The 25,625-nt window shown below is 35.3% G+C and overlaps 1 protein-coding gene and 1 pseudogene across 1 annotated transcript in view; one reads left to right on the top strand and one right to left on the bottom strand.

Moving 5' to 3' along the window:
- The window catches only part of LOC131154215 (uncharacterized), a 92,054-nt gene that overhangs the window by 4,022 nt on the left and 62,407 nt on the right, over window positions 1–25,625 (top strand). Inside the window, exons 2-4 of the mRNA XM_058106835.1 lie at window positions 2,418–2,479; window positions 2,823–2,915; window positions 23,337–23,508. Coding sequence (XP_057962818.1) covers window positions 2,418–2,479; window positions 2,823–2,915; window positions 23,337–23,508 — 327 coding nt within the window. The remainder of the gene's footprint in view (window positions 1–2,417; window positions 2,480–2,822; window positions 2,916–23,336; window positions 23,509–25,625) is intronic.
- LOC131154728 (5S ribosomal RNA) lies at window positions 24,752–24,867 on the bottom strand (annotated as a pseudogene).

Below are 25,625 nucleotides of genomic sequence, written 5' to 3'. Positions count from 1 at the left end.
CAATATTTTAAACATTAAAAGTACTTACATGAAAACTTCTAAAACTTTTCTCATTCTTAAGTGTTCATGTTTTGTTTCTTCAAGCTTCCATCTTTTCTTCAAGCTTTCATATTCTTTGAGCTTTATCACTTTGCCTTTCTTTGGATCTTTTAATATTCATTGGCTTTCAACAACACATTCATGTCTTCATATTCTTCAAAGTTTAATATATCATCTTTAAATCCATGCTTGGACTCTTTTAAGCTTCATTTGATCCTCTTGAACACTTTGACCTTTGCTTTCTCATATATGAGCCCTGAAATATCATTACTCACACAAATACATTAAATTTCTCTTGTTTATTAGTATCAAAACAAGATAACAAGGTTTTAAGCCTTGTAAGGCCAACAATTTCCTCTTTGGATGGCAAGAGCAATGTGCTTTCTCCCTCACTTATGATAGGGAGAGAATGAGTGAGGGAGAGAATGGGGGCTTGGCAGAGAGAGCAAGGAGCGGATAGGGAGAAGTAGAGAACATAGATAAAAGAAGGGGGTGGGGAGCGTAGAGGAGAGACTGGGAGGAGAAAGAATGTATTAATTGGATAAAGTATTATAAAAGCAAAGACAAGTGGTTGTTAAAAAAAAAACCACTTTAGCAAAATGAAAAAAGATGCGTCATAAAAATTGCCTCATAAGCATCGTGTGCTATTATGTGATGATTTGGTCAAATTGAAAAGACTATTGGCTTTTATTGAAAAAATTAATTTCGTGGAGTAACTTGATTAGAAAATTTCTATCTCAATGGCCACGATAGAGCAATTAAAAAAGAAAATTTTTGAGTCGCAACTTAGCTATGCCTTTTTATAAGTAGCTGTAGGCATACACTAAGTGGGTGATCCACAGCCCTGGTTGTGGGGAGATAATAGGGGAGTTGAGATACTGGGAAGTTGTGGTGGTTTTTTTTAATAAATATAAATTTTCCAACTATTATTTGATAATTTTATTTTTCATTTTAAACATGTAAGAGAATGGCATTTTAGGAAGAATAATAAGGGGAAAAATGCATGATGAGAACTGCCCCCTCTTCCCTGAATCAACGGTAGAGATAAATAGAAATCTGCTCCCTCTTCCCTTAATCAGTAGTAGAGATAAATAAAAATTATAATGCTAGCGAATAATGCATGGTTCAGGGCTTAAAAACAAATGAAGTCATGGTTTGTGACCTTGTCTGTGTTTTTTTGCTTGTGGAGCATACTTTATTCTCCCTTTTTTTTATGTAGCTGATTGTTGCTCATTCAATGCATGTAAATTTGAAGGGACTTCTAGTAGCCTTAGTTGGAAGTGTACTTTCACCTTGCCCATGGAGCCTTCAGGCAGTGGAGAAAAAATGAATTCGAGATCTTTAGTGAAGCACTTAAAGCATTGCTATCTTCTAGTGAACAGAGGAGCCTACTTTGAGTAAAGTCAGCATAACCAAAATCTCTTAAATTGGGCTGAAAACTTAATCCTAAAAAGTTCTTAATGAAGTAATACATCAAAAGATATTTTATATCAAGTTTACCTAGATGTCAGTGACCATTGTCCATGTATTTTCAGTCACTGCATAAAGATAAAAGTCTGGTCTTATGGAGTTGTACACTTGCCACAAATCCAACTAGAACCTAACATTATTTCCCATGCACAGTTCAAGGCTTCAGGCATGCTTTTGCTTTAATCTTCCTTTGTTGTGATTGCACCCATTTAGTGCATTTGCTACCCCACTAATTATTACAAGCTTAATTTGCAAATACTTCACTGGAAAACATTTGATGATATCTCTAATCTCTGTAGCCTTCATAAATCATGCCCTACTTAACATGCAAAATATTTCCTCTCTTCTACTCCATTAAGTAGTTCCATGTGATGTTAGGGGATGGAATCTTGGCAAATGAGGCTTTTTTTAAGCATTTCCTCTTTGGATGGCATGGGCAATGTGCATTCTAACGTATGACTGGTAGATAATGAGGGAGAGAAAGAATAGAAGGTTGGCAGGGGGAGCGAGGAGCAGAGAGGGAGAAGTAGAGAACATAGAGAAAAGAAGGGGGTGTTGGTGGTGGTTATTGTCAGAGTGGATGATAGCTTTCGTAAGAAAAAAAGGGTTGGAAAATGCTGAAGGGAATACTTTTGGTTTTGGTAAGATTTATGTCATAAATCTCCCATAGCCCATCCCCAATCTTCCCGATAGAGCTAGACCTTGAGGGCAATAATGACACTAGATATATTATGCAGTGTGCAGTATGCTATTTATCTTCTTGTGTGCTCATAACATTGTCTGGTATTGGCTGTTGATGCTTGCAGATATAATGTCATTTATTTTGTGCTTGCACTTATTATATACTTTTCTGGTGTCCCAACTATTGCCATAGTAGTGAATAATTTTGTTATTTTGTTGGTCTAAAGGTTTTGGAGGTGCTCTATCCAAAGTTGCTGCCCACCAGGAGCTTCCATTGGGACTGCGGCAGATATCCTTTTCTCACTAGTCACTAAACTTGGTTCATGCTTCCTCCTCTCCCTTTATTTTTCTCCGTTTGTTCCTCCCTTTGGTAAAAGAATAGTTTGATCACTAGTTAACTAGTTGTAGGATTTGTTTTGCTTTCTTTTTTCCCTGTTTTTTTTTTTTTGGTTTTTGTTTTTGATGCAGCATATGCCAAAAATCCTTCCATTTAATGCATGGTTCATTGTTTCTAGTAATAGCCCCTTCCCAAGTTGCTTTGATTGAAACAAATGCTATAGTTGCTTGTTACGCAACTGTTTGTGAACATTTGTTGTTTAGTTCATGCTTTGGATGATTTAACGTACTTTTACCTAGCAGCTGTCCTTTTGAAGCAGTTTGTTAAGAAACACTGGCAGGAAGATGACGATGCATTTGAGCATCCACTTGTTTCAAGTGAAGAAAAGGTGGTTTATATATATTTATTTTAAAATGCTTTCGTGTTCCATTACTTCGTCTGTTTGTCCTCATAATCTATGAGTTCTTTTCTCAAATGGGACACTTTTCTCAAATGGGACATTTGCTATATTAAGTATTTTTGTTTGGTATAATTTGTTGATGTCAAAAAATTGTCTCATTGCTCATGGAATGGTGTTTTTCAATTTAGCCCGTGGGGCTTATGGCCTTGTATGGACAGGGTGAGCCCCTAACTCTATTCCCAATTAACGTGAGATTTTCATTTTAGGCCTAACCTCTTTTCTTACATCACAATAACTCCCAATTTGAGGGAGAATTTGCGTTGATTGAGTTCAAGCCCTTTATTGTGGGCTGATGCTGGTGTTAAGTTTTTATTTTGGAAATTTCTTTGTGGCTTAGACAAGGTATTATTTGCTTTGGTTTGTAGGCCTCATGGTTGTTTTACTTCGATAGGCACCTCATGTGGGTGGGGTGAGGCTTGACCTGATAAGTTAGACCTCTTATTAGCTCTCATGCTATGTTTGGTCTGATAGAATAGAATGGAAATGGAATAGAATTTAATAAGATTGGAATGGTCATTCCAATTCTACTGTTTGTCTCCACACTAGTATGATTCTATGAAATGGACGTTTTTATTCTCATTCATGTTCACGTTTTTGGTAAGACTAATTTTAATGATGGAATTAAATGGTGGGAATGGTTGAGGAGGAATAGGTTGAAAATTTTAAAAGTTCACTTTGAAATAGCTAAATACTATTCCTTTTATAATTATTTATAATTAATAATTTTTTTGATCCATTCAAATATAATCTATAATTTAAAAAATTTATTTAGTTGAACACTTATTATCAATATTTAATTAAATTTATATATATTTAAAATTTACTGCTTATTGATAAATGGTTTTGAATTATTCTAGCTTGTTTTGCATGATTTACCTTTTAAATTTTTCGTTCTTTGTTTGTGGTGGTTAGTCAAGTGTTAAGCTAGAGCAATAAAGGGCCACAAAATCTTCAAGTGCTGCTCTTACTCAGAAACTCCACACACCCTAACATGGGTCATACCAACTATTGCTAGTGGCGCCACCACCACTACTACCACCATCTTGAAGTCCTCCATGAACCCATAGCCCTCCTATGCCTCCTTTATTTCATCATCGTTTTCATCTTCAAACTATGCTTCGACCTATTTCTATTGCCCCCCACACCCCCCATAAAGCGTTGCTTCTTGCGTACGTTGGTGGAAAATGTGCATTTCTTGAGTACTTGGGTGGAGTGCTTGATAGGACTATCTCTAAGGCTTAGAGTGTGTTTGTGGGGGGACAAAATGTGGATGCTATTTTGGTTGCCAATGAGGTTGTGGAGGATATTCAGAGAAGGAAGAAGAAGGGGCTCATTTTCAAGTTAAATTTTGAGAAAGCATTCGATAGAGTGAGCTTATAGATTTGATAATCAAGAAATTAGTAACACATGTTGATTTCAATATCTTGAATCTATTATGCAGGTGGAGCGGGAAATTGAAGAGGATGTAATACATAGTATTAAAGCAGGTTGGGTAACATGTAGGAGTGCATTAGGTATGTTGTGTGATTGTAGGAATACCCTTAAAATTAAAAGAAAGGTTCTATAAGATGGCTATAAGACCAACTATGTTTTATGGTTCAAAATGTTGGGCAACTAAGAAACATGTAAAAGAAGTAAAACTTGCTGAAATGCAAATGTTAAGGTGGATAAGTGGTATAACGTTAAAAGATAATTTAGGGAATGAGCATATAAGCAATAATCTAGGCATAACACCGGTCGAAGTCAAGATAAGGGAGGGGTAGCTTAGATGATTTGGGCATTTGAAACACATGCCTAGTAGCGCACTTGTGAGGGGGAGTGAGTTAGTTATTGTATCCGGCATGAAAAAGGGTAGGAGTAGACCTTATATAACTTGGAATTAGGTAGTGAGGAAGGATTTAATAGAGATATTACTCTGGTAGAGCAAAATGCTCTTGATTGGGTGAATTGGCGGAAAAAAGGATTCATGTAACTGACCTAACCTAGTGGGACTTAAGGAATGTTGTTGTTGTTATTGTATATGCTAGAGTGAGGTGGAATTTTCTTGGATAGGATTTTTGTGAGAAAGGGGTTTGGAGAGAGAGATGGTGTCGATGGATAAGAGGATGCTTGCATAATGTGTGCTACTTGATAGTGAATGGTGAGCACAAACCTTGGTTTAAGGCGAAGGCAAGGTGACCCTCTCTACTTATTTTGTTTGTTTTGGTGGTTGACATTTTGAGTAGGTTGGTTGATAGGGCTATGGATAGAGTTTTAGTGAAAAGTTAGGAGGTGGGGAGGGAGGGGGCAGTGGTTTCACACCTTTAGTTTGCTGATGATACTATCTTCATTTTGTAGGACCATAAACCTTCCTTTTTGAACATTTTCGGTCTTCTCCATATTTTTGAGGAGGTTTTCTGGGCTTAAGATCAATATGAGGAAGAGTGGTATTGCGGCTATTAATGTGCCTATTAAGAGTGTTAGTTAGTTGTCTTCAAAGGTGGGGGTGTAGGGTTTTGGCTTGGCCGCTGGCCTAGTTAGGGGTTCCTTGGGGTAGGGGACCCTAGATCTGTTTGTTTTTGGAATCTTATTGTGGAAAGGGTTTGTAGACGTTTAGATGGTTGAAAGGTTACTCTTTCTTTTTTGTCGGTGCATGTAGGCTTGTCTTTCTAGTATCCTATTATACTTTTTCTATATGTTTAGGATTCCTATGGGAGTTGCTAGCAAAATTGAGAAAATAATAAGAAATTTCTTGTGTTTGGAGGTAGGGGGCTTTAGGGATCATTTTGTAAACTGGGAAGTGGTGTGTAGGCCTAAATGGGAGGTGGTTTAGGTCTTGGAAATTTGATGTTTGAAAACAAAAATCTCTTGGCTAAATGGCTTTGGCAGTTCTCGCTAGAGAATTCTTCCTTGTAAAAAGTAAGTATGGAGTAGATGAGAATGGGTGGGGTACAAATTTGGGATTAGATGTTCTTTGGAGAGTCCATGGTAAGCTCTCTCCCAAATTTATCCCCGTTTCATTTTTGTACCAAGTTCCTATTGGGTAGGGATTTTAATATTTGCTTTTGGAAAGATACTTGGTTGGGGAATGTAGTTTTCTTGACCTCTTTTCCTCACCTCTTTCGCTTGAGCTCAGGGTGGGATGATTCCATGTCATCCTTTGTTGTTGATCTAGGTGGTGCTTTACCTTATTGGAATTTTCACTTTTGAAGGTTGTTGAAAGATAGAGAGTTGGTAGAGTTATCTTCTTTGCTTGTCTTTTTGAGTTTTCTTTGTAGGAGGATTGTTGGTCTTGGTTTTGGATTCTTTTGGGGTTTATTCTTGCAAATCTTTTTGTGAATTTCTAACTAGATCTAATTCTTCTTTTTCCTCTTTATAAATCCATATGGAAGGCCAAATCCATAAAATCAAGGCTTTCATTTGGTTGGTTGCACTTGATTGAATTAATACCAATAACTTGTTGCAGATCAGGGGACCTTTGAAGGCTCTCTCTTTGGATTTTTGTGTACTTTGTTGAACTGTTCAAAATCTACATCACATCTTTTTATACATTGTGATTAGGCTTGGAGGGTACAGAATAAGTTATTTTCTTCGTTAGGTGAATGTTGGGTGAGTTCAGAGGCAGTGGAGGACTTTTTGGCAGTTTCTTTTGTTGGTTTTGGCACCAAAATGGAAAGGGCAGTGCTTTGGAAATGTGCTTTCTTTGCAATTTTTTTGGGGCTGTGGATGGGGCTTAATGTGCATATTCTTTCATGGAAGAAATTGCTTTATTTACTGGTTTGGGCAAGGATACACTATTTGGCTTCTCTTTGGTGTGTGGGTTATGGGAATTTTAAGGGGGTGAACTTTTCAGATATTCAGAGCGGTTGGCAGTATTTGTTTGATTGTTAGATGGTGCTGGTTTTATTTGTTCTTTTTTAGTTTTTGATTTTTCTCTATTTCCTTGTTTGGATTTTTCCACCCTTTGCTAAGGAGATGTCTTAGTCTCTTGGTTGTAAATTCCTAGTCTATGAATAAGATTCTTCTTTTGTCATAAAAAAGAACTTATAATACTTGCGTATAATATATATGTGTGTGTGCACGTGTTTATACACTAATTATGAAGGGGCAAGAAAGAATAAGAGGAGGACAATGCACTTTTTTGAAAATACTATTAGTAGAACACCAAAGCGAAGCTAAGAACATAGCTCCACTCTATTGCGCTTATCAAATGCAACATATAATTGCAAATGTAGCACACTTCCAAAATCATGCACGCATTCTCGTTGTTCGTTGGAAAGAAGGCGAACCAAGAGAATGATTGCATGATTTTCGCCACAAAATATTAACAATTATTCCTGTTAAATTGAGAAGACATTTTTCTAAAATTATATAGATACAGAAACAAAATATTCTTGCATAATTTTTTTATGATCATCAAAGAGAAATTATATAAAAAAGCACCAAGGGGATGCCACTAAAGTACAAAGAAACAACGAGAGAGAAACATCTCTTACTGAAGAGTATCAAGGAAATCAAGGATTTCAAATGGATCCTTTTCAACTAGACTAGAATGTAAGCTAGAGATCATAGCAATCCAACGGTCCACGATAGCCTGAATAGGAGAGATAATTCCTTCAAAGGTTTTTCTGTTCCTTTATCTCCACATCACCCAAAAAATAGCAAGGGGAATGAAGGAGAAAGATCTTCTCCCTTCTTGCAATTCACTTCTCTCTGTAGCTGCAGTAACCCACGTCTGATTTACAATGGAGATGGCTAAGTTCCACAATTTCTTCGTCCATGACAATATTGGAGGATGTGATCAATTGATTCCCCTTGCTCCAAACATAAAAAGCATCTATTGACGAGAGGGAGAACTTTTTTCTGAAGATTGTCTACAGTAAGGTTTTTTCCAAGAGTAGCTTCCCATGTGAAAAAGGCAACCTTTGAAGGGGTATCCATTTTCCTAATTAGCTTCCAAGGGAAGTTAGTGTTGCTCCCAGCTGGGGAACTAAGGTGTTTATAGAAAAACCTGACAGTGAAGTTCCCGTCTTTCCTCAAAACCCATTAGGGCTCATTGAAATTGGTCTGACAATGAGACTTATGGAGACTACTGAAAAAATCTTTTAAGAGTATCAAGTTCCCAATCAAAAAACATTTCTATTCAATGGAATATCCAAAAAAATCCCTTTATTGGTGAACTCATGTGTTGGCTAATAAGGGCATCTTTGTTGTTCACAAGTCTGAAGATGGAAGGCAAAGAGGAGCTGAGTTGTGAACTACTGCACCAAATATCATGCCAAAAGAACACATCAGCTCCGTTCCCCACAAGAGAGTAGATGAAAGAGAAGAAGGTCTCATGCCCTTCTAATATATCTCCAAACAACTATATTGTGAGCTTCCTTCAAAACTTTTGAGGTCCAACCATTATAATAGAGACCATGCTTGACAGCAATGATATCCTTTTAGAGGTGATTTTTCTTAGTCATGAATCTCTGAAGCCATTTCCCCAAAGGGGCCTTATTAAAGATAATGAGGGATCTGAGGCCAAGGACACCCTTTTGTAAAGGTTGTTTAACCATTCCCCATTTAACGAGATGATATTTGAAAACTTCACTCGTGTTCCCCCAAAGGAATCTTCTTGGGATACCCGCTAATCTTTTGGTTGCTATATTAGGGATAAGGAAAAGAGACATGAAGTAAACTAGCAGATTAGACATGGTACTTGTAATGAAAGTGAGTTTGCCACCTTTTGACAAAAAGTTCTGTTTTCAACTAGCGAGTTTCCTTCTGAAACTGTCAAGAATGGGATCCTGAATACCCTTGTCCTTAAAATTTGCTTCCAAAGGAGGCCAAGATAAGTGATAGGGAAGGCACCGAGTTTATAACCAAGGATACTTGCAAGCAAAGGGCCATGATTGCTAGTCCCCAATGGAATGATTTCACTTTTGCGTAGATTCATTTTTAAGCTTGAAATTGCTTTGAAATCGAGGAGGATGCATCTAAGATTAAGAATTTGCTCAAACTCATCCTCACAAAAGATGACGGTGTCACCTACAAAAAGGTGGTCATTTCCATGGAATCATTGTTCCTTCCAATGCTAGGACCCTTTAGAAGGCTGCTTTCATTTGCATTAGTTATATCATAAGACTCAACACTTCCATGGCCATGATAAACAGAAGGGGGGAAAAGGGGTCACCTTGCCTTGGACCATGAAACAATATGAAGAAATCAATAGGGTAGCCATTAACCATAACCAAAAAAGATGTTGATATACACTGTCGGATCCATTTATACCATGATTCCCCAAAACCCATTCTTGTAAGAATGTACAATAGAAAACTCCAGTTAACGTCGTCAAAAGCCTTCTCAATATTGAGCTCACACATTGCTCCTCTATTCTTTGCCCTTCATCTAGGCATCAACAACTTCATTGGCTATAAAAGTGACATCCATGATTTACCTACTTGCAATAAGGTGTGCTGGTGCTTTTTGACAACTTTTGAGATTGCATGTTTGAACCTAGTTGCTAGGACTTTGGATAGGATTTTGTATAAGCTACCAACTAAGCTGATTGGGTGAAATCTTTGATGTGGCAAGCCCTAGTTTCTTAGGGACCGTTTGATATCATTGGAAAAAATTAGAGAAACGAAAATAAGAAATGATTAAAAAATCAGAGACAGAAACTAAAAATTAGATACCAGCAACCTATTTGGTTGACATTTATAAAACTAGTATCAATAAAAACTTAATTAAAAAATGCTCTTTTTCATCTTTAAATTAGATAATATTATAAAAATATGATTAAAATAATAAAATTTCAAATTACACACATTAAAAAAATTTCTATAATAAAAATAAAATTTATTATAATTATTTTACTTAATTATTCTACTTTCAAAATTTACTTTACAATAAAAATTTTATTAGACATGACAATTGAAAAATAGTAAAAGTATTTTGTAATTGGCTTTATTATTATTTTTTGAAATTTATGTATGTTTTTATTTTAATTATATTTAAATTCATATGATCATTAATTTTGATTTTAATTTAAAAGTATAAAATGAATAATTTAATCCAAAAAAACTATTTATGGATATTAAAATTTTTGGCAACAGGTTGCTAAAACAATTAAAAACCATAAAATTTGGTTTTCAGTTTTTTGGCAAATAGTTGAAAATTGGCAATAGAAACAGAAAATTGACAACATAAATAAACCCATTTTTATAATCTGTTTCTTCATTGTGGAGAAACAAAAAGCAGAAAGCAGAAAACAACAACGATACCAAACAGGTCCTTAGGAATCAAGGAGATAATGGTTGAGTTGATATTGGACATAAAATTGCCGGTCCTATTGGAAGTCTTCAAAAACCCTAATGATGTCCTGCCTGAAAAAATCCCAGCTCCTTTGGAGGAAAGCCATATTAAAGTCATTCGGGCTGGGCGCTTTATCCTTGTTGCAACTCGTAAGAGCTTGAATAATTTCCTCTTCCTCAAAAGGCCTCTTTAGACACTAGGCTGTGTAGAGGATCAGGTTTCTAAACATAATACCATCAGTTGTTGGTCTCCAAGGCTCTGTTTCTCTGTACAAGGTCTTTAAAAAGTTGTAAATGCAAGTCTTGATTTCTCCCTCATCCACCAACATCTCTCCCTCCACTTCTACTCTTGTTATCATATGAAATCTATGGTGCGCATTAGTTGTGCAATGGAAGAAATTGGTATTTTTGTCCCCCTACTTCAACCAAAGAGCCCTAGATTTTTGCCTCCAAGCAACTTCTTCTAAAGAGATGATATGGGCAAAAGCTCTTTGAGAGCTAACCTTTTAGTCCTACTTTCAGTATTAAGATCCTCGCCGATTTCCTTATCATCCAACTCAATATTGTCAAGAAACTCCTTTTTTCTCGCAGCGATGTTGCCAAAAACATTTTTGTTCCACCATTTCAATTTTTCTTTGAGCAATTTCAGCTTGAGGCAACCACAAAGCTGGCCTTCCCTTCAACTTGCAACTCAAGCCACCATTTCTTAACTTTTTCATCAAACTCTTCATGTTTAAACCACTTGTTCTCAAAATGGAAAGGGGTTGGCTCCCACTTGACTCGCCCTTTATCAATAAGGATTGGGAAGTGGTGTCAGATAGGGTGTGGAAGCAAGGATTGGTTAATTTTCGTGAAGTGTCCTCTTAATTAGAGGAAATTAAGAATCTATCATTCCTAGAGTGTGACATTGAGTTTGATCGCATGAAAGGGCCACCAATGAGAGGGAAGTCAATTAAGAGCATAAGCATCATGGTTCGAAATCGCGGTAGTGGGTAACGTCGCGTAACTGTCGCGGGAAGCGAGAGACGCAGGTGTTACGTAACGGAAAGCGGGCATAACGGTTGTGAATTTTTTTCACGCATGCACAACCATGCCACAATCGAAAAATAAGCATGAAATCCATTAATGCATGATTTTTAATGAATTTTGACAACCTTTATTCAACCTACAAATGCTTTTTAATGGGAATTATGATTTTTATATTAATTTTAGTGCGCTGCTTACAAAAAAAGGCATATTTTTTTAAAGTTTGCATTAGTTTAATGGGTAAAAAAGATATAGAAATGTAATTAAAATGAAGAATCAATTGATTAAAGACATAAAGTTACTTAAAATGAGTCAATAGACCCAATAATTTATATTACAATACAATAATTTATATTACAATTTACAATTTAAAAAAATAAATATGGAATTGTAAATCTTACAATTTAATTATTTAAATGGTAGTGTACTTGAGTCACTTGAGACTTGACTAATTGTGTAAAACTTAGGATTTATTATAAATTTTAGATCTAATATTAAATTATTAATAGTCAAGGTAGTTAAAAAAAATAATTATGTAGAATATTAATCAATAATTTTTTCCTAAATCTGTACTCTAACTCTCTAAGTAACTTTATAAATTTTATGTTTTAATAATTTTATACTAATTTTTTTATTTTAATTAATAAATTCTACTTATATAATCATTTATAAATTTGCATACTAATTAAATAATAAATATAAACTGAAATTATAAAATAAACTAAATTATTAATTTAGAATAAATTGGTAATTTACAATTACATTAACCAATGAAGTAGAAGAACTGAAGAAACATACCCACTCCCCAGTCCCGAGTCCCCACCGAAGCTGCGAGAGAGCTGCAACCTGCAAGCCCCCAAAATTTGGGGGAATCGAAGGCTTCAAAACTAATTTTCGGAGCTGCGACTGCGAGCCTGCGAATGGAGGCGACCTGCTGAGCACAGCTCCTTCAAGCTACAAATCGTAGATTGGAAGCTGATTCTTGGGTTCTTACACTGGACAAAGGAGACGAACTGATGAAGTGGGAAAAATTGAAACACCTTCAAGGGAAAAATCAAACACCTTCAAGACGAACTGCCAGTCAGCTGACCTGCGATGGCTGCGAACTGCGAAGAACATCTTCAAGGCAAAAATCGAAGCTGATTTTGGGGATTTTGAAGCTGTACGAAAGAGATGAAGAGTGAAAGAGGGAACAACACAACAAATCGAAGCTTCGAAGCTGCTTTCGTTTCTTTGGAGGCTTCAAATGAGGAGATCTAAGCTAGATGGTGGAGAGAAACACACAAAATGGAGCAGATTTGAGGAGATAAGGAAGGTACACAGTAGAGTAAGGGGCTGTCGGCTGTAATGTGTCGTAACGGACGTTACGAGTTGTAACTTTAGTGTAACGGCCGTTATGGGCCGTTACGGTTCTGTAATGGCTGTTACGCATGTGAATTTTCTGCTCACCGCTAATGCGGGCTGTAACGGTATCGGAGAGATGATTTTCCGTTACGTAACGGCCATTATTTAATACCATGATAAGCATTGATGAAATCATGAAACTCCTTCATGCAAATGATTTAGAGGAAGTCCCATTCCTTTCTTGAGGATAAGGGATCATGTTATAATCACCCTCAATGACTCACATATTATCCCAGTTTTCTTTATTTTTGGCAAGTTCTTTCCACAAAAGATGTCTGGAAGGCCCTTCAACTAGGCCATAGACTACGATAAAGTTCCAAATGAAATTATCTTCAAGACTCTTGAACAAACAAGTGACCAAGAAGGTATCAATGGACTAATCCAACAATTCCACAACCATGTCATTCCAAATAATGAGAATACTTCCCGTATTATCTGTTGCATTTAACGCAACCCATTTACAATTTTAAAACTCCCTATAAACTGTTAACCAATTTGCCATCCATGGAATTCACCTTTGTTTCTTGAAAGCAAATAACATCTCCTTTCTAGTCATTAAGGAACAATCTGATTATAGATCTTTTTGTTTTGTCATTTAGTCCCCTTCCTTTCGAAGAGATTAACTTCCTCAACAAAGGATATCACCAACCTGGCTGCTTCCAACTTCTCCCACATCAGAGTACCCTCCTAGCTTGTCATGGTTGATTGAGCATTCCAGTCTCTTCAATTCCCTATTTGTCATGGAAATATTCTTGCATCATATTTCCCACCTTGCAACAACAAAACAATAACAATCAACCTTAATTCACACAATGTGAGGTCAACTATATGAATCCTTTTCCGCCAATTCATAGGATCGAGGGCGTTTTCCTTAACTAACTTAAGATCTATTAAATTTTTCCTCATTAACTTATTCCAAGTTAATTTAGGTCCACCCATTGCCCCTTCTAGTACCATTAACAATGACTAACTCACTCCTCCTTATTGGTGCCCTCCTTGTTCTGTGTTTCAAATGCCTAAACCATATAAGCCACCACTGCTTTATCTTATCTTCTATCATTGCTATACCTAATTTATTGTGAATATGTTCAATCTTTAATTTGTCCTTTGATGTAATACCACTCATCCTTCTTAGCACTCACATTTCGACAACTTCAACTTTTTGATTATGTTGTTTCTTAGTTGTCTAGCATTCTGATCCATACAGTATGATAGGTTTTGTAGCCATTATATAGAGCTTCCTTTTTAATTTCATTGATGTTCTACAATCACATAGCACACCCAAAGCACTTCTCCATTTTATCCAACCTGCTTTAACTCTATGTACTACAACCTGTCAATTTCTTTTTCTGCTTGCATAATATATCCAAGATATCAAAGTCTATTAGTCTTGTTGATTTCTTGATTATCAAGTTTAATCTTATTGTCAAAATTCCTCCTTATATGGCTGAAATTACATTTTGTATATTATGTGTTATTTCTACTTATACTTGGAGTCTAAGACCTCTAAACTCTAAAGTTGTTCTCCGAAGTTCTAACTTAGATTCTACCCCACTCCTATTTTCATCAATCAAAACAACATTGTCTTCAAACAACATACACCAAGGAATTTCATTCTGGATATTCTTTATGCGTTCATCATTCACTAAAGCAAACAAATACGGGCTTAAAGTTGAACCTTGACGTACACCTATTGTGATGGGAATTCTGTAGACTCTCCTTCTAGAATCCTAACGCTAGTCATTACTTTATCATACATATCCTTAATAACATTAGTAAATGTATTGCGTACACCCTTTTTTTCTAAAACCCACCAAAGAACTTTCCTATGCTTTTTCTTAGTCAATAAAAACCATATGTGAGCTCTTTTTCTTTTTTATGAACTTTTTCATTAATTTCCTTAGAAGATAAATAGCTTCTATCATCAATCTCACTTGCATAAAACCAATTGATTCTTTGAGACCCTTATTTCTGTTCTTATTTTTTGTTCAATTTCCTCTTCCCTTAGTTTCATTGCATGAATCAAGCTTACTTCCACGATAGTTATTACAATTTTGAATATTACCTTTTTTTTGTATGTAGGTATTAATGTGCTATTTCTCCATTTCTTTGGCATTTTTTTTTGGTTTTTTTGATCATTCTGAATAGATTAGTTAACCATATACTTCCTTTATCTCCTAGACTTTTCCAAGCTTCAATTGGGATGTTATTTGGTCCTATACATTTCTCACTTGTCATCTTTTCTAAAGCCATCTTAATTTCAAAGACTAATTTTGTGAATAAATGTTATATTTTTAGTCTTTTCGTCATTGTCACTTCTTGGTTTATGTTTTCAATTTGGTTTTCATTTAACAAATTATTAAAGTATCTTTGCCATCTCTTTTATTTCTGCCTCTTTTACCAAGACATTTTCATTCACATCCTTTATGCATTTACATTACATTAATCTTTGCACTTTCTTTCCTTAGATCTAGCTAGTTTATATGTCTCTTTCCCCTTCTTTCTCACCTTGTGATACCTTTTAATTTTTTGAACTTTTATTGCTTTAACAGTTTTTTGTACGGAGTATCTTCTATGTTTATGCATCATGATTAACATTAGAGTTTTGTAGTTTAGGGATTTAGTTTACTTTTGGTTCATGGAGTACCCATTCCTAAGAATAGAATAGCTATAATAGAAGAATTTGATAGTTTGTATAGGAAAAATATGTCATTATCATAAAGCTGTTGATGGTTATTTTGGTCATTTAGCATTATTAGTATGTGCTAGTGTTATGACTTGTGCTATGAATTATGAATATTTTAGATTGTTAGCAGTTCATTGTATTATTACTGATTAATGTCATTACATATATACTCAATAAGGTTGTGAAAAGTAATAATAACTTACAACGATTTTCTTGCTTGTAGCAGCTTAAAACCCAGATTGAAAATAACATTCTAGCTGTAGTATGGTGATTAAAGTTTACTAAAAATCATTCAAAACATTAATTGTGAAGTTTTAGGGTTGAAGCATGTTCGCTTGTATGTTGTTTTAGCAAGTTTTCTAATGTTAAGAAAAGGAATTAAAGAATGTGGTGTTCAACTGTCTGTTACATAGCATGTTTGGTGGTTACATTGCAACTGTTGCCGTTACACATACCATTACCTGTTTGAAGTTTAAACAGTACCATTGTTAACAATGACATTTTGTGTCTTTGCTATTGCTAGTTTTTTATTTTTTATTTTTTAATTTGATGCATTGATTCATGTTAATTCATGTAATTTTTAGCAGATGTGTGTCAGAATTTAGATTTCCAACTCTGATTGAGGTTACAATTGGTGAATTTATTCATTATGTTGGATAACTAACCATGGGTGAGGCAGCAGGACATTCATGATGCAATTGTATTTTTAGTTAAAATCTGACATTGATACCATCCCCTAAATGTTTCCCTTGAAAGCTGTTCGTGGAGCCAGAGACCCAAAGGGATAGCCTTTTTTGCTTAGGGAGCTGCTTGGGAGTCTATCCTTACAGGTGAAAATTTGAGAAGAGGAATAATCCTTGTGAGTTGGTGCTACATAAGTAAACAGATGGGAAAGTACGAACCCCCTGGTGCCTATCTGTTCTCTAACCAGGGATCTGTGTAGTCTCTTATGTGATGGATCAATGTTGCATGGTAATGCCAAACAGAATCCCATTCTTGTATTGCTGGAAAAGAGAGGGCTGCAATCATAATTTAAGTAAAATTTGGACCAGTGTCCCTTTGTTGTTAGAGATTTTGGGGGGAAAGAAGCAGGAGGGATTTTGAAGGTGGGGATGGGGGGGGGGGGGGAGAATTGCTTGTACCAACTTTAAATAATATTCTTTTGCATATGCTGTTTAGAGTTTGGGAAATTTGTAACATACCCTTGGTGCCTTTTTTTTCGAAGCAATACACTCTTATAACTAAAAATCATGTCCTACACTTTTTCACTATGGACAAAACTTGGCATTCTGTACAGTACTATGACTTGAGTTTTCAGATTAATATTGCAGAATATTTTTTGGACTAGTCAATAAAGCTGGGATTATGATCATCTATGATTTTCTATGTAATAATGCGGCAGAAGATGGAACTTGCATGGATGGGAAACATGCCTGAGTCTGGGTTGAAGGCATTTAAGTTGCAAAAATTAGGAAAGTCTTGTTACTGAAATTCCTGGAGGAAAACTCTTATTGAAATGGGAGGATACCTTGTACTCCCTGGTTTTTTCCCTTTTCCTTTTCTGTTTACTTGATTGTAGTCCTTTATTCCTTTAATACAATTCTTTGTTTATCCACAAAAAAAAAAAAAAAAAAAAAAAAACCTGGTAGGAAACTAAGTTTGAAATGTACCAGCAGTGGGGTGTCTGATTTGTGAGTGAGGCAATTATTTGTGTTACTATTTAGGAATCGATTTCATTATCAGTTCATGTCAAAATTGGTGAAACCCAAGTAAATAAAGAACTGCTTTCCAGTAAAGGGAATTAAAACTTACTAGAGTGGAATAGATGACCTCTAAATTGGTGCACCTCATGATAATATGTTGTTTTGATGAATGCACGATTGAACTTGTATAAAAAATTTGATGTTGTAGTGCAAAAATGTTGTTGATATTGTGATACCTGCAAACATTTCACTCCAGACTTTATTTTTTATTTTTCCGTCTAGCAGTGATAGTGAAACATAAAGTCAGGATATGAGTCATATGACGCATTTTGGGGATACATATTGTTTTACATCTAAAATACTGCTAACTGTGAATATTATATTTCAGAAACCTTAAATTCTCAGCTTCTGATTTAATGTATTTTTAGTACTGTTAAATATATTACTAAAGTTCAGTTATCTTTTTTTGCATATTTTTCTAATGCTTTTCGATAAGTTTCTTTTTCTTTTAAAAAAAGATATTTATAAAATTTGGTCATTTGGGAAATTCAGTTAGATGCCATACCCCAACAATCATGATCCTTCGTAGGCTTGAAGACAATTACAGCTTTACCTGCTTTCGTATAAAAGAAAGGGTTTTGTTAGGTCCCCTACTTTGTTGCAGTGACAAGAATGATATTTCTTGTCACTAATGGGGTGTTTGTTTGCTGTTAATAGCCTCTAAATAGATGCTAGACTCTTAAGGGTCCAATGTTCGGTCAACTGGACCAGTTTGTTTGATATCTAAATAGCATCTGAATCTGCTCTGACTGAACTAGCACTTTCTCCCTTTGCTGATTTGGTCAGCACCAGATTTTTTCAATTTTTGGAAACACATGCCCTTAGAGAAAGGACAAAATGACAAATTCCCCAAACCCTCTCTTCTCCTCTTCCTGCACAACCACTGCTCTCTCTCTCTCTCTCAACCCTGTTTCTTCTGTGGCTATGCTTAGACCATTGCTTCCCTTCCCATAATTACCTCCCACCACCACTGCCTTCCACCAGATCCGGAGCCTCTGCTACTGCCTCCCACCATGCTTCTGCCAGTCTCCCACAACAACCTCTGGTACTGCCTGCCATCATATTCCCAAACCACTGCCGCCATTGCCTCCCATCATCCTACCCCCTCAACATCCATCATGTCTTTGCCACAACCTGCATCATGGCCTTTGCTGTGAGCTTGGAGCATTAGATTTGATGCAAACCTGAAATTCTTTCAATTGATTTGATAATATGAAATATGGGGATTGTATTTATGTTAATTTAGGGCATAAATATGATTGATGCTGCTGCCGCTTCTTTCACCGGTCAAGAAGTGATCTGTAATTTTTTAATGTTTTAGATTTTTATTTTTTATTTTTATGCAATAATAGCCAGTACTTATACATTCTACTTCTTCTTCTTCTTCTTCTTCTTCTTCTTCTTCTTTATTTAGTATAATTAAAATTTTTTCTGTTTTTAGGTTTTTTTATATTTTTTTAAAGTTCTCATGAAAATATTTAAGGGTTAAATAGTAAAAAAATCCATATTTAGATCTTTGCCAAATGACTTGAACTATTCAGTATTCAGCGGTTCACTTTGGATCTAATCCCAGTTCACTGATTCAAAACTGGATTTAGCATTCAGCATTTAATGCTTAATTTTGTCAAATGCCCTCTAAGCCTTGGCCTGAGCCTGTAGGCCTATGGTCTGAGCTTATGTTCTTCTTTGAATATTCCACTTTTTGGATATTAGTCACCTCCATCCAAATAATAATGACTAGTTCTTGTGGTCATACAGTGTTCTCAGATTTTATTGTAATTTCAGAGGTTTCTCCTGGTGTTTTCCATGTCAAAAAACAATTCAGAATGCCTCTGTATGAACCTAAGCCTCTTTAGAATATCTATTTTCTACCATTGGGCTTGATTTTGTTTCATTGTGTACCCGGGGCAGTTTTATGGTGGGCTCTAGAAAAGAAGGGAGTAGGTATTGGTGATTGAAATTAGGAATAGCTTCCCAAGAGGGGGGGTGAATTGGATTCTAAAAATTTCTTTTAATTCCTTTTAAGATACCTTAAACTTCCTTTATTTCTTTTAACCAATTCTTGACTTGTTTGTTTAATTCTTTAATCAATCAAGAACTTTTATCCAATCAATAACACAATTAAACAACCAATCAATTAAACGATATCTTCAAGCCAAATAATCAATTTATTTGCCAAGTACAAGTTAAACAACAAACAACCAAACAAAGATATAAAGTATTCAGTACTTATTTAATATAAAAACTCAAAATGGTTGTTTGTTGATTTTAGCCAAATTTGAACCAAGCCCAGCAGTGAATGAGAATTTATGCTTGCTGATGTAAAGCCCTGTATAAATGAATCCAATCACTCTTTCCAAATATTTAGAACTCAAATAAACTTTTGGTAAATTTATCTTTGGGATGTTAACCAAGTAACGTACTCCTATATGGTTTCCGCAAGATATGGTGTAACCAACGTACTCCCTTTCGGTTTCCGCAACCCAAATCAAAATTGGACTTTAAGTTTACTTGATTTCCAAATATACGTAATATGTATAATTTAGATATTTAAAAACATCCACGCAGTTGTATATGAACTGAAAATAAAGAATAGGGAAAGAGAGAGTGAGACAGAATTTTTACGAGGTTCGGCTTATACCCAGTCTCAACCTCGTCTTTGGCAAACCACCCAAGGATTCAATAAACCTGTTCTGTTGACGGGTGGAACAAAACCTGATTACAAGCGATATCCCACGCTCAAACACTCCTTCACTTAGGCTAGAGACCGCCTCTCCAAACGATGTGCCCTCGTTTGGTCACTCCTTTAGGCTAGAGCCCGCCTCTCTAAGCAATATCCCCTTGCTTAGCCAATGATGCAAACAATCCTTGGAACGTCAAAGAACTACAAGAAATAAGATATAATATGCGTACAAATATACTCTCACAAAGAGCAAGTTAGTACAAGTTCAACACTATATACTTCAATGTAAAATATCAATATGAAATAGAATGAAGCTCAAGTGTAGAATTCACCAATATCCTTCTTAGATAAGGATTAATGGTAGGAATTCAGAAGAGAAAGGATTAGCACTTCAAAATATCTCAGCAAAAGAGATTTGCAATGAGTGAGCAAGAGAACTTTGGAAGAACAAGAGTGCTTTCAGTTTCTCAAATAGATTTTTCATTTCTTGGTGTGTTTTGATTTGCAAAACCATGTATTTATAGGCTTTCAAACAAGTTTCCTTGTTGTTAAAGTTTCCTTAGAGAATTTCCCAAGTTGTTAGAAAATTTGGAGCTCAAACGGTTATAATTTAAAATATTAGATTTTAAAAAATTTGTCCGTTGAACAGTGTTCAGATGACTGAAGAGTCAAGTTCAGTCATCTGAAGTTCCTGAAACCTTTTAAAAAATGAACTGGACACAGGGTTAGATGACTGAAGAGTGGGTTCAGATGTCTGAAGTGTCGAGTTCAAATGTCTGAAGTGTCGAGTTCAAACGTCTGAACAGCTACTGCCTGTTTCAGTTTTGTCCCAAAAAATCTTCAGACGTCTGAGCTTATTCTTCAGATGTCTGAAGTGGTTTTGTGTGCTGTTCAGTCAGCTGAAGTGCCTCCCGTGAACAGTGTTCGGTTGGCTGACAGCTATGACCCCGCTTCAGTATTTTTCTCATAACTTTTTCTGTATAACTCCAAATTAGGTGTTCTTGGTGTCAAAAGAAAGCTAAGAGAAAATCCTACAATTTTCATGTTGAACACATTTTAAAATAAGGAGTTTTTGATAGAGAAAAATTCACCTCAATGTGGATGTATAAAAACTGACAGTATTTGGAAAAACTCTTTTTGGTGCTTTTCATTTCAAAAATGATTCTAACTTTTTTAAAAAAATTTTTGACCTTGTAAAAATATTTTCCAAGTATGTTAAAAGGTATCTAGGTCCAAGAAGTTAACCTAATAGTTTCAAAATATTTCAAATGATATTTTAAACATTAAAGCACTTACAAGAGACTCTTAAGACATTAACATTCTAAACGCTCAAGTCTTCGTACTTGCTTTGGCCCTTTCTTGGTCTTCAAGCTTTAATATTCTTTGAGCTCTCTCACTTTGCTTTTCTTTGGCTCTTTTGATTTTAAACATTCCTTGGCTTTCAACAAATCATGCATGACCTCATATTCTTCAAGGTTTAATATATCATCTTAAATCCATGCTTTGACTTATTTAAGCTTTATTTGATCCTTGTGAGCACTTGGACCTTACTTTCTCATATGTAAGCCCTGAAATAACATTACTCACACAAATATGTTAAATTCCACTTGTTTGTTAGCATCAAAACAAGATAACAAGATTTTAAGTCTTGTAAGGCCAACAGTGATCATTGAGGGTATGCATGATGGGTTCATGATCAGTGTCAAGATATTGGCTGAGAACTATAAAATTTCCAGCCACAATAGGTGTAATTGATCTTTTTGCTCTAGTTATAAGTGAACTTGTGAGATTTGATGGTGTATGTTGTTCGTAGAAATGCAGATGAGATAAAACTGGAGGTGCACTAGAATTATGGGGAGCAGCTTTAGAATCTACAAGTTTCATGAGAATTAGAAGTGCACCAAACTAATGAAGAAAATGTTAAACTTAATGGTCAAGAAATTCGTAGAATTTGTAGATTTTGTTATCATGGGTTAATTATCCAAGCAAAAAGAGAAATTGAGAATGTGATGCATAGAGCTAGGAGTTGGTTGGGTAAAAATGGAAAACTGTGTCTGGCTTATTATATGATTGTAAAATACTTCTATTTTTAATTTTTATTTTTTTATGGACAACTATACTACTAACTGTATTATAGGAATAAAAATTTGGCAACTAAGAAGCATATAAAAAATGTAAAGGGGTATTAATTTGCACGTAATTACTTATCTTGTCCTTTTGAAGGAACTAGAAGTGTTTTGATTGTGCCTCTTAATATCCTATTAAGGCCTCTGATGCTGACATAATTCCCTTCCTTGATGACCACCTTTATAATTCAGATACTAGTTGACAAGCTCGAAACTTGATTTGATGAGCATCATTTAACACTTAATTTTATTAAATGACCCCATATGTGATTGAAACTTGGAAGGAGACTGTTAAATATGAATGAACGGCATGACTCTAGAACAAAAAATAATGGATGGATACATTGCTGTGAATTTAGGAGTAACACTTGTAGGAGATGGGATAAGGGAAGTGGAGCTGAGATGTTTTTGGCACTTGCAATGCAGACCAAATAATATTCTGGTGAGAAGAAATGGTATAGTTGACATGAGGCTGTAGGAAAGGCTATGTAAACTAGAATAACTTGAACTAAGGTGGTAAAAAAGATTTGAACACACTCTAACTTTTTGATATTGCCTCAGGTTGTATAGAATAGTGGTAATTCATATGGTCATTTCATCACCTACTTAAATTTCACGTTTTTGTGAAGTATATGCATGGATTATTTACAGATCATAACTAGAACCTCTCTTTTCTGGCTCCTCCACATATCAATTACTCGACCTTTACCACCTACAGGTAGTACTAATTCTTTACAAGTTTCCTTTGAAATGGATGGTTGAATGCCAAATATGACTTGTAATAATCTATCTTCCAGAACATTCGACGATCCTTTTGTCATCCGAATTTTTAATTTTACATTTTTACCTACTAAAATATTACCTCTATTCACTTATTGGGGCTTAGGCGTTGGTGACAGTGGTGGTGGTTATTGTTTTAATAATGGTAGGGATTCCTGTGAAGAATAATTCAGCTATCATGCTTGGTCATGTTTATGGCTAATCCCACCATCAATGACATGATCATCGAGGACTAATGTATTGAAAATGTTTTTTTTTTCTTGATATTTCCCTCTTTTATTATTCTTGTGTTACTCCAATGATCTTATACAGTTATACATCTGTATGTTTTGTTTTGTTTTGAGTTTATTTTTTGATTGGGCTTATATATTTATATGCCTATATGGTTGTCTTTGATAGTCAGTATGGGTATTTTTATTCTGGTCTTAGGTTTTTATGGGTTAACAGTTACTGATGAATTACTGACGTTACTCTTTAGTGCTTGTCATTTGTAATGGCTAGTGATCTGTAGACACTATTATTATAATTTTTTTTTCCTGATGGATTATTTAACTTAATTCAATTTGATTGCATTCCTTACTTTGTCATGTTTACGTTATATCAGGGAATCATACGCAGACATCTTTTGCTATCATTGGATGACTCTCACAGGAAAATCTCCACAGCAATTAGTATGGCTGTGGCATCCATTGCCCAATATGACTGGCCAGATGATTGGCCTGACCTGTTACCATTCCTCCTAAAGTTGATTAATGATCAAACTAATATGAGTGGGGGTAAGTATACGGAATGTCTCTGTTTCTTTTAGCCTTTTATTTATTTATTTATTTATTTTTATGCATGCGTGCGCTTGGGTAGGCTTTAAACTTGATCTATTATATTTGGACATAATGGATAAAAAAATAAGAGTAAGGTTGAAAACAAGGATTGAGGTCATTGAAAGTTTGATTTTCACTTGGAGAATATTAACAATTATGTGTCTTTGGACTCTTGACTAGATTTTATGCCTAAGGTTGAAAAGTTAGATGGAAAAAAGTTGAGGTTAGATGTAACACTTGTACATAATGCTTCCATGACATCAGGGGTTCTCAAGGGAGGGGGGTGGGGTAGATGTACATATGTTCATGAAAGCTTACTAAAAATCATTTGAAACCTTAGTCAGATTTTGAAGTTAAAACATGTGAATTTGTATGTTTTTTAACATGAACAAATTCATGAATATAGTATCTCCATTATTCATTATGTAGCTTTTGCTACAACTGCAACCAATATTTCTTAATTGTATCACTGCCACTTTTTTTTTAACCATGATATGTATTTCTGATTTGTAAGGCAAATTTTGGTTCTCTATTTTCCGGAAGCAGGGCTGATTACTTTGTTAAAAAAATGTTGTTATTTAGCGTATGACATTGTTTTGTGTGACAAATACATCCCTTTGTTTAACATGATAAATACCACTGTAGAAATAGAGAAATGGAAATGTTGAATTTTTTTTTAGTTGATTGATAATGTAATTGTTGAGTATTATAATTAACAACAACAACATCTACAACAAAAAAAGCCTCAAGTCTTGGTGGGGTTGGCCACATGAAACCCTCTTATGCCAATTTACATGATTGTGGGAAAATTATTTCGACAATTTATGGGCCTAGTAAATTCTTACTCACTTTCTCTTCTAAGATATTTTAGGTCTACTCCTACCCCTTGTCTTGCCACTAATAGTTACTAGCTCATTCTTTTGTGCACTATCCAGACTTGTCTTTTTAGTATCCCTTTATATTTTCTTTCAATTTCAAGATTATGGTGGGGGTTGCTAGTAAGATTAGGAAGATAATGAGGGGCTTCTTGTGGTTGGGAGTAGGGGGTTTTAGGGATCATTTGGTAAGTTGGGGAGTGGTGGTTAGGTCTAAATAGGAGGGTTGTTTGGGTATTGGAAATTTGTTGTCTAAGAACACAGCTCTTTTGGCTCAATGGCTTTGGCCGTTTTGACTATAGAATTTTTTATTTTATTTTTAAAGAGGGGTGCAACACGAGGACTTCCCAGGAGGTCACCCATCCTAGTACTATTGTCCAAGCACGCTTAATTGCGGAGTTATGATGGGATCCGGTGCATTAGTATTGGTATGATTGCACCCGGCTAGAGAATTCTTTCTTTTGGCATTAGTTGTCAAAAGTAAGTATGGATTAAACGAGAATGGGTTGGATACTAATATGATATTTTGGAGAGCCGTGGAAAGCTATCTCTTAGAGTTATCCCCTCTTCATTCCCCATATTAAACTCCTAGTTGGAAGAGGTTGGAATATTCGTTTTTGGAAAGATCCTTGGTTGTGTAATGTAGTTTTGTCCACCTCTTTTCCATGTCTTTTTCGCTTGAGCTCAGGATAGGATGATTCCATTTCTTATTTTGATGTTGATTCAGGTGGTCCTTTGCCTTCTTGGGATTTCCACTTTTGTTGATTGTTAAACAATAGGGAGATGTTAGAGCTATTCTCCTTGCTAGTCTTGTTGAATAACTGTCGGTTTTCTTTAGAGGAGGATAGTTGGTCTTGGTCTTTGGATCATTCAGGGGTTTACTCTTGAAAATCTTTTTGTGGTTTTCTGAATAGGTATAATTTACCTTTCCTCTCTACAGATCCATTTGAAAGGCCAAAGTCCCCTTAAAGTCAAAGCTTTTATCTGGTTGGTTGCACTTTATAGAATTAATACCAATAACTTGCTGCATGTTAGGAGGTCTTTGAAGGCTATATCTTGAGACATCTGTGTTCTTTTTTTTTAATTGTTCAAAATTTGCATCACATTTGTTCATTCATTGTGATTATATGCTTGGAGGGTATGGAACAAGCTATTTGGTATTTTAAGTGAATGTTGGGCGAGTTCAGAGGTATTGGAGGA

Source organism: Malania oleifera, chromosome 4 (assembly GCF_029873635.1).
Source record: "Malania oleifera isolate guangnan ecotype guangnan chromosome 4, ASM2987363v1, whole genome shotgun sequence".
NCBI lineage: Eukaryota > Viridiplantae > Streptophyta > Magnoliopsida > Santalales > Ximeniaceae > Malania > Malania oleifera.
Note: the sequence above shows the minus strand (reverse complement) of the source record. Positions and strands in the feature narration are given on the sequence as shown.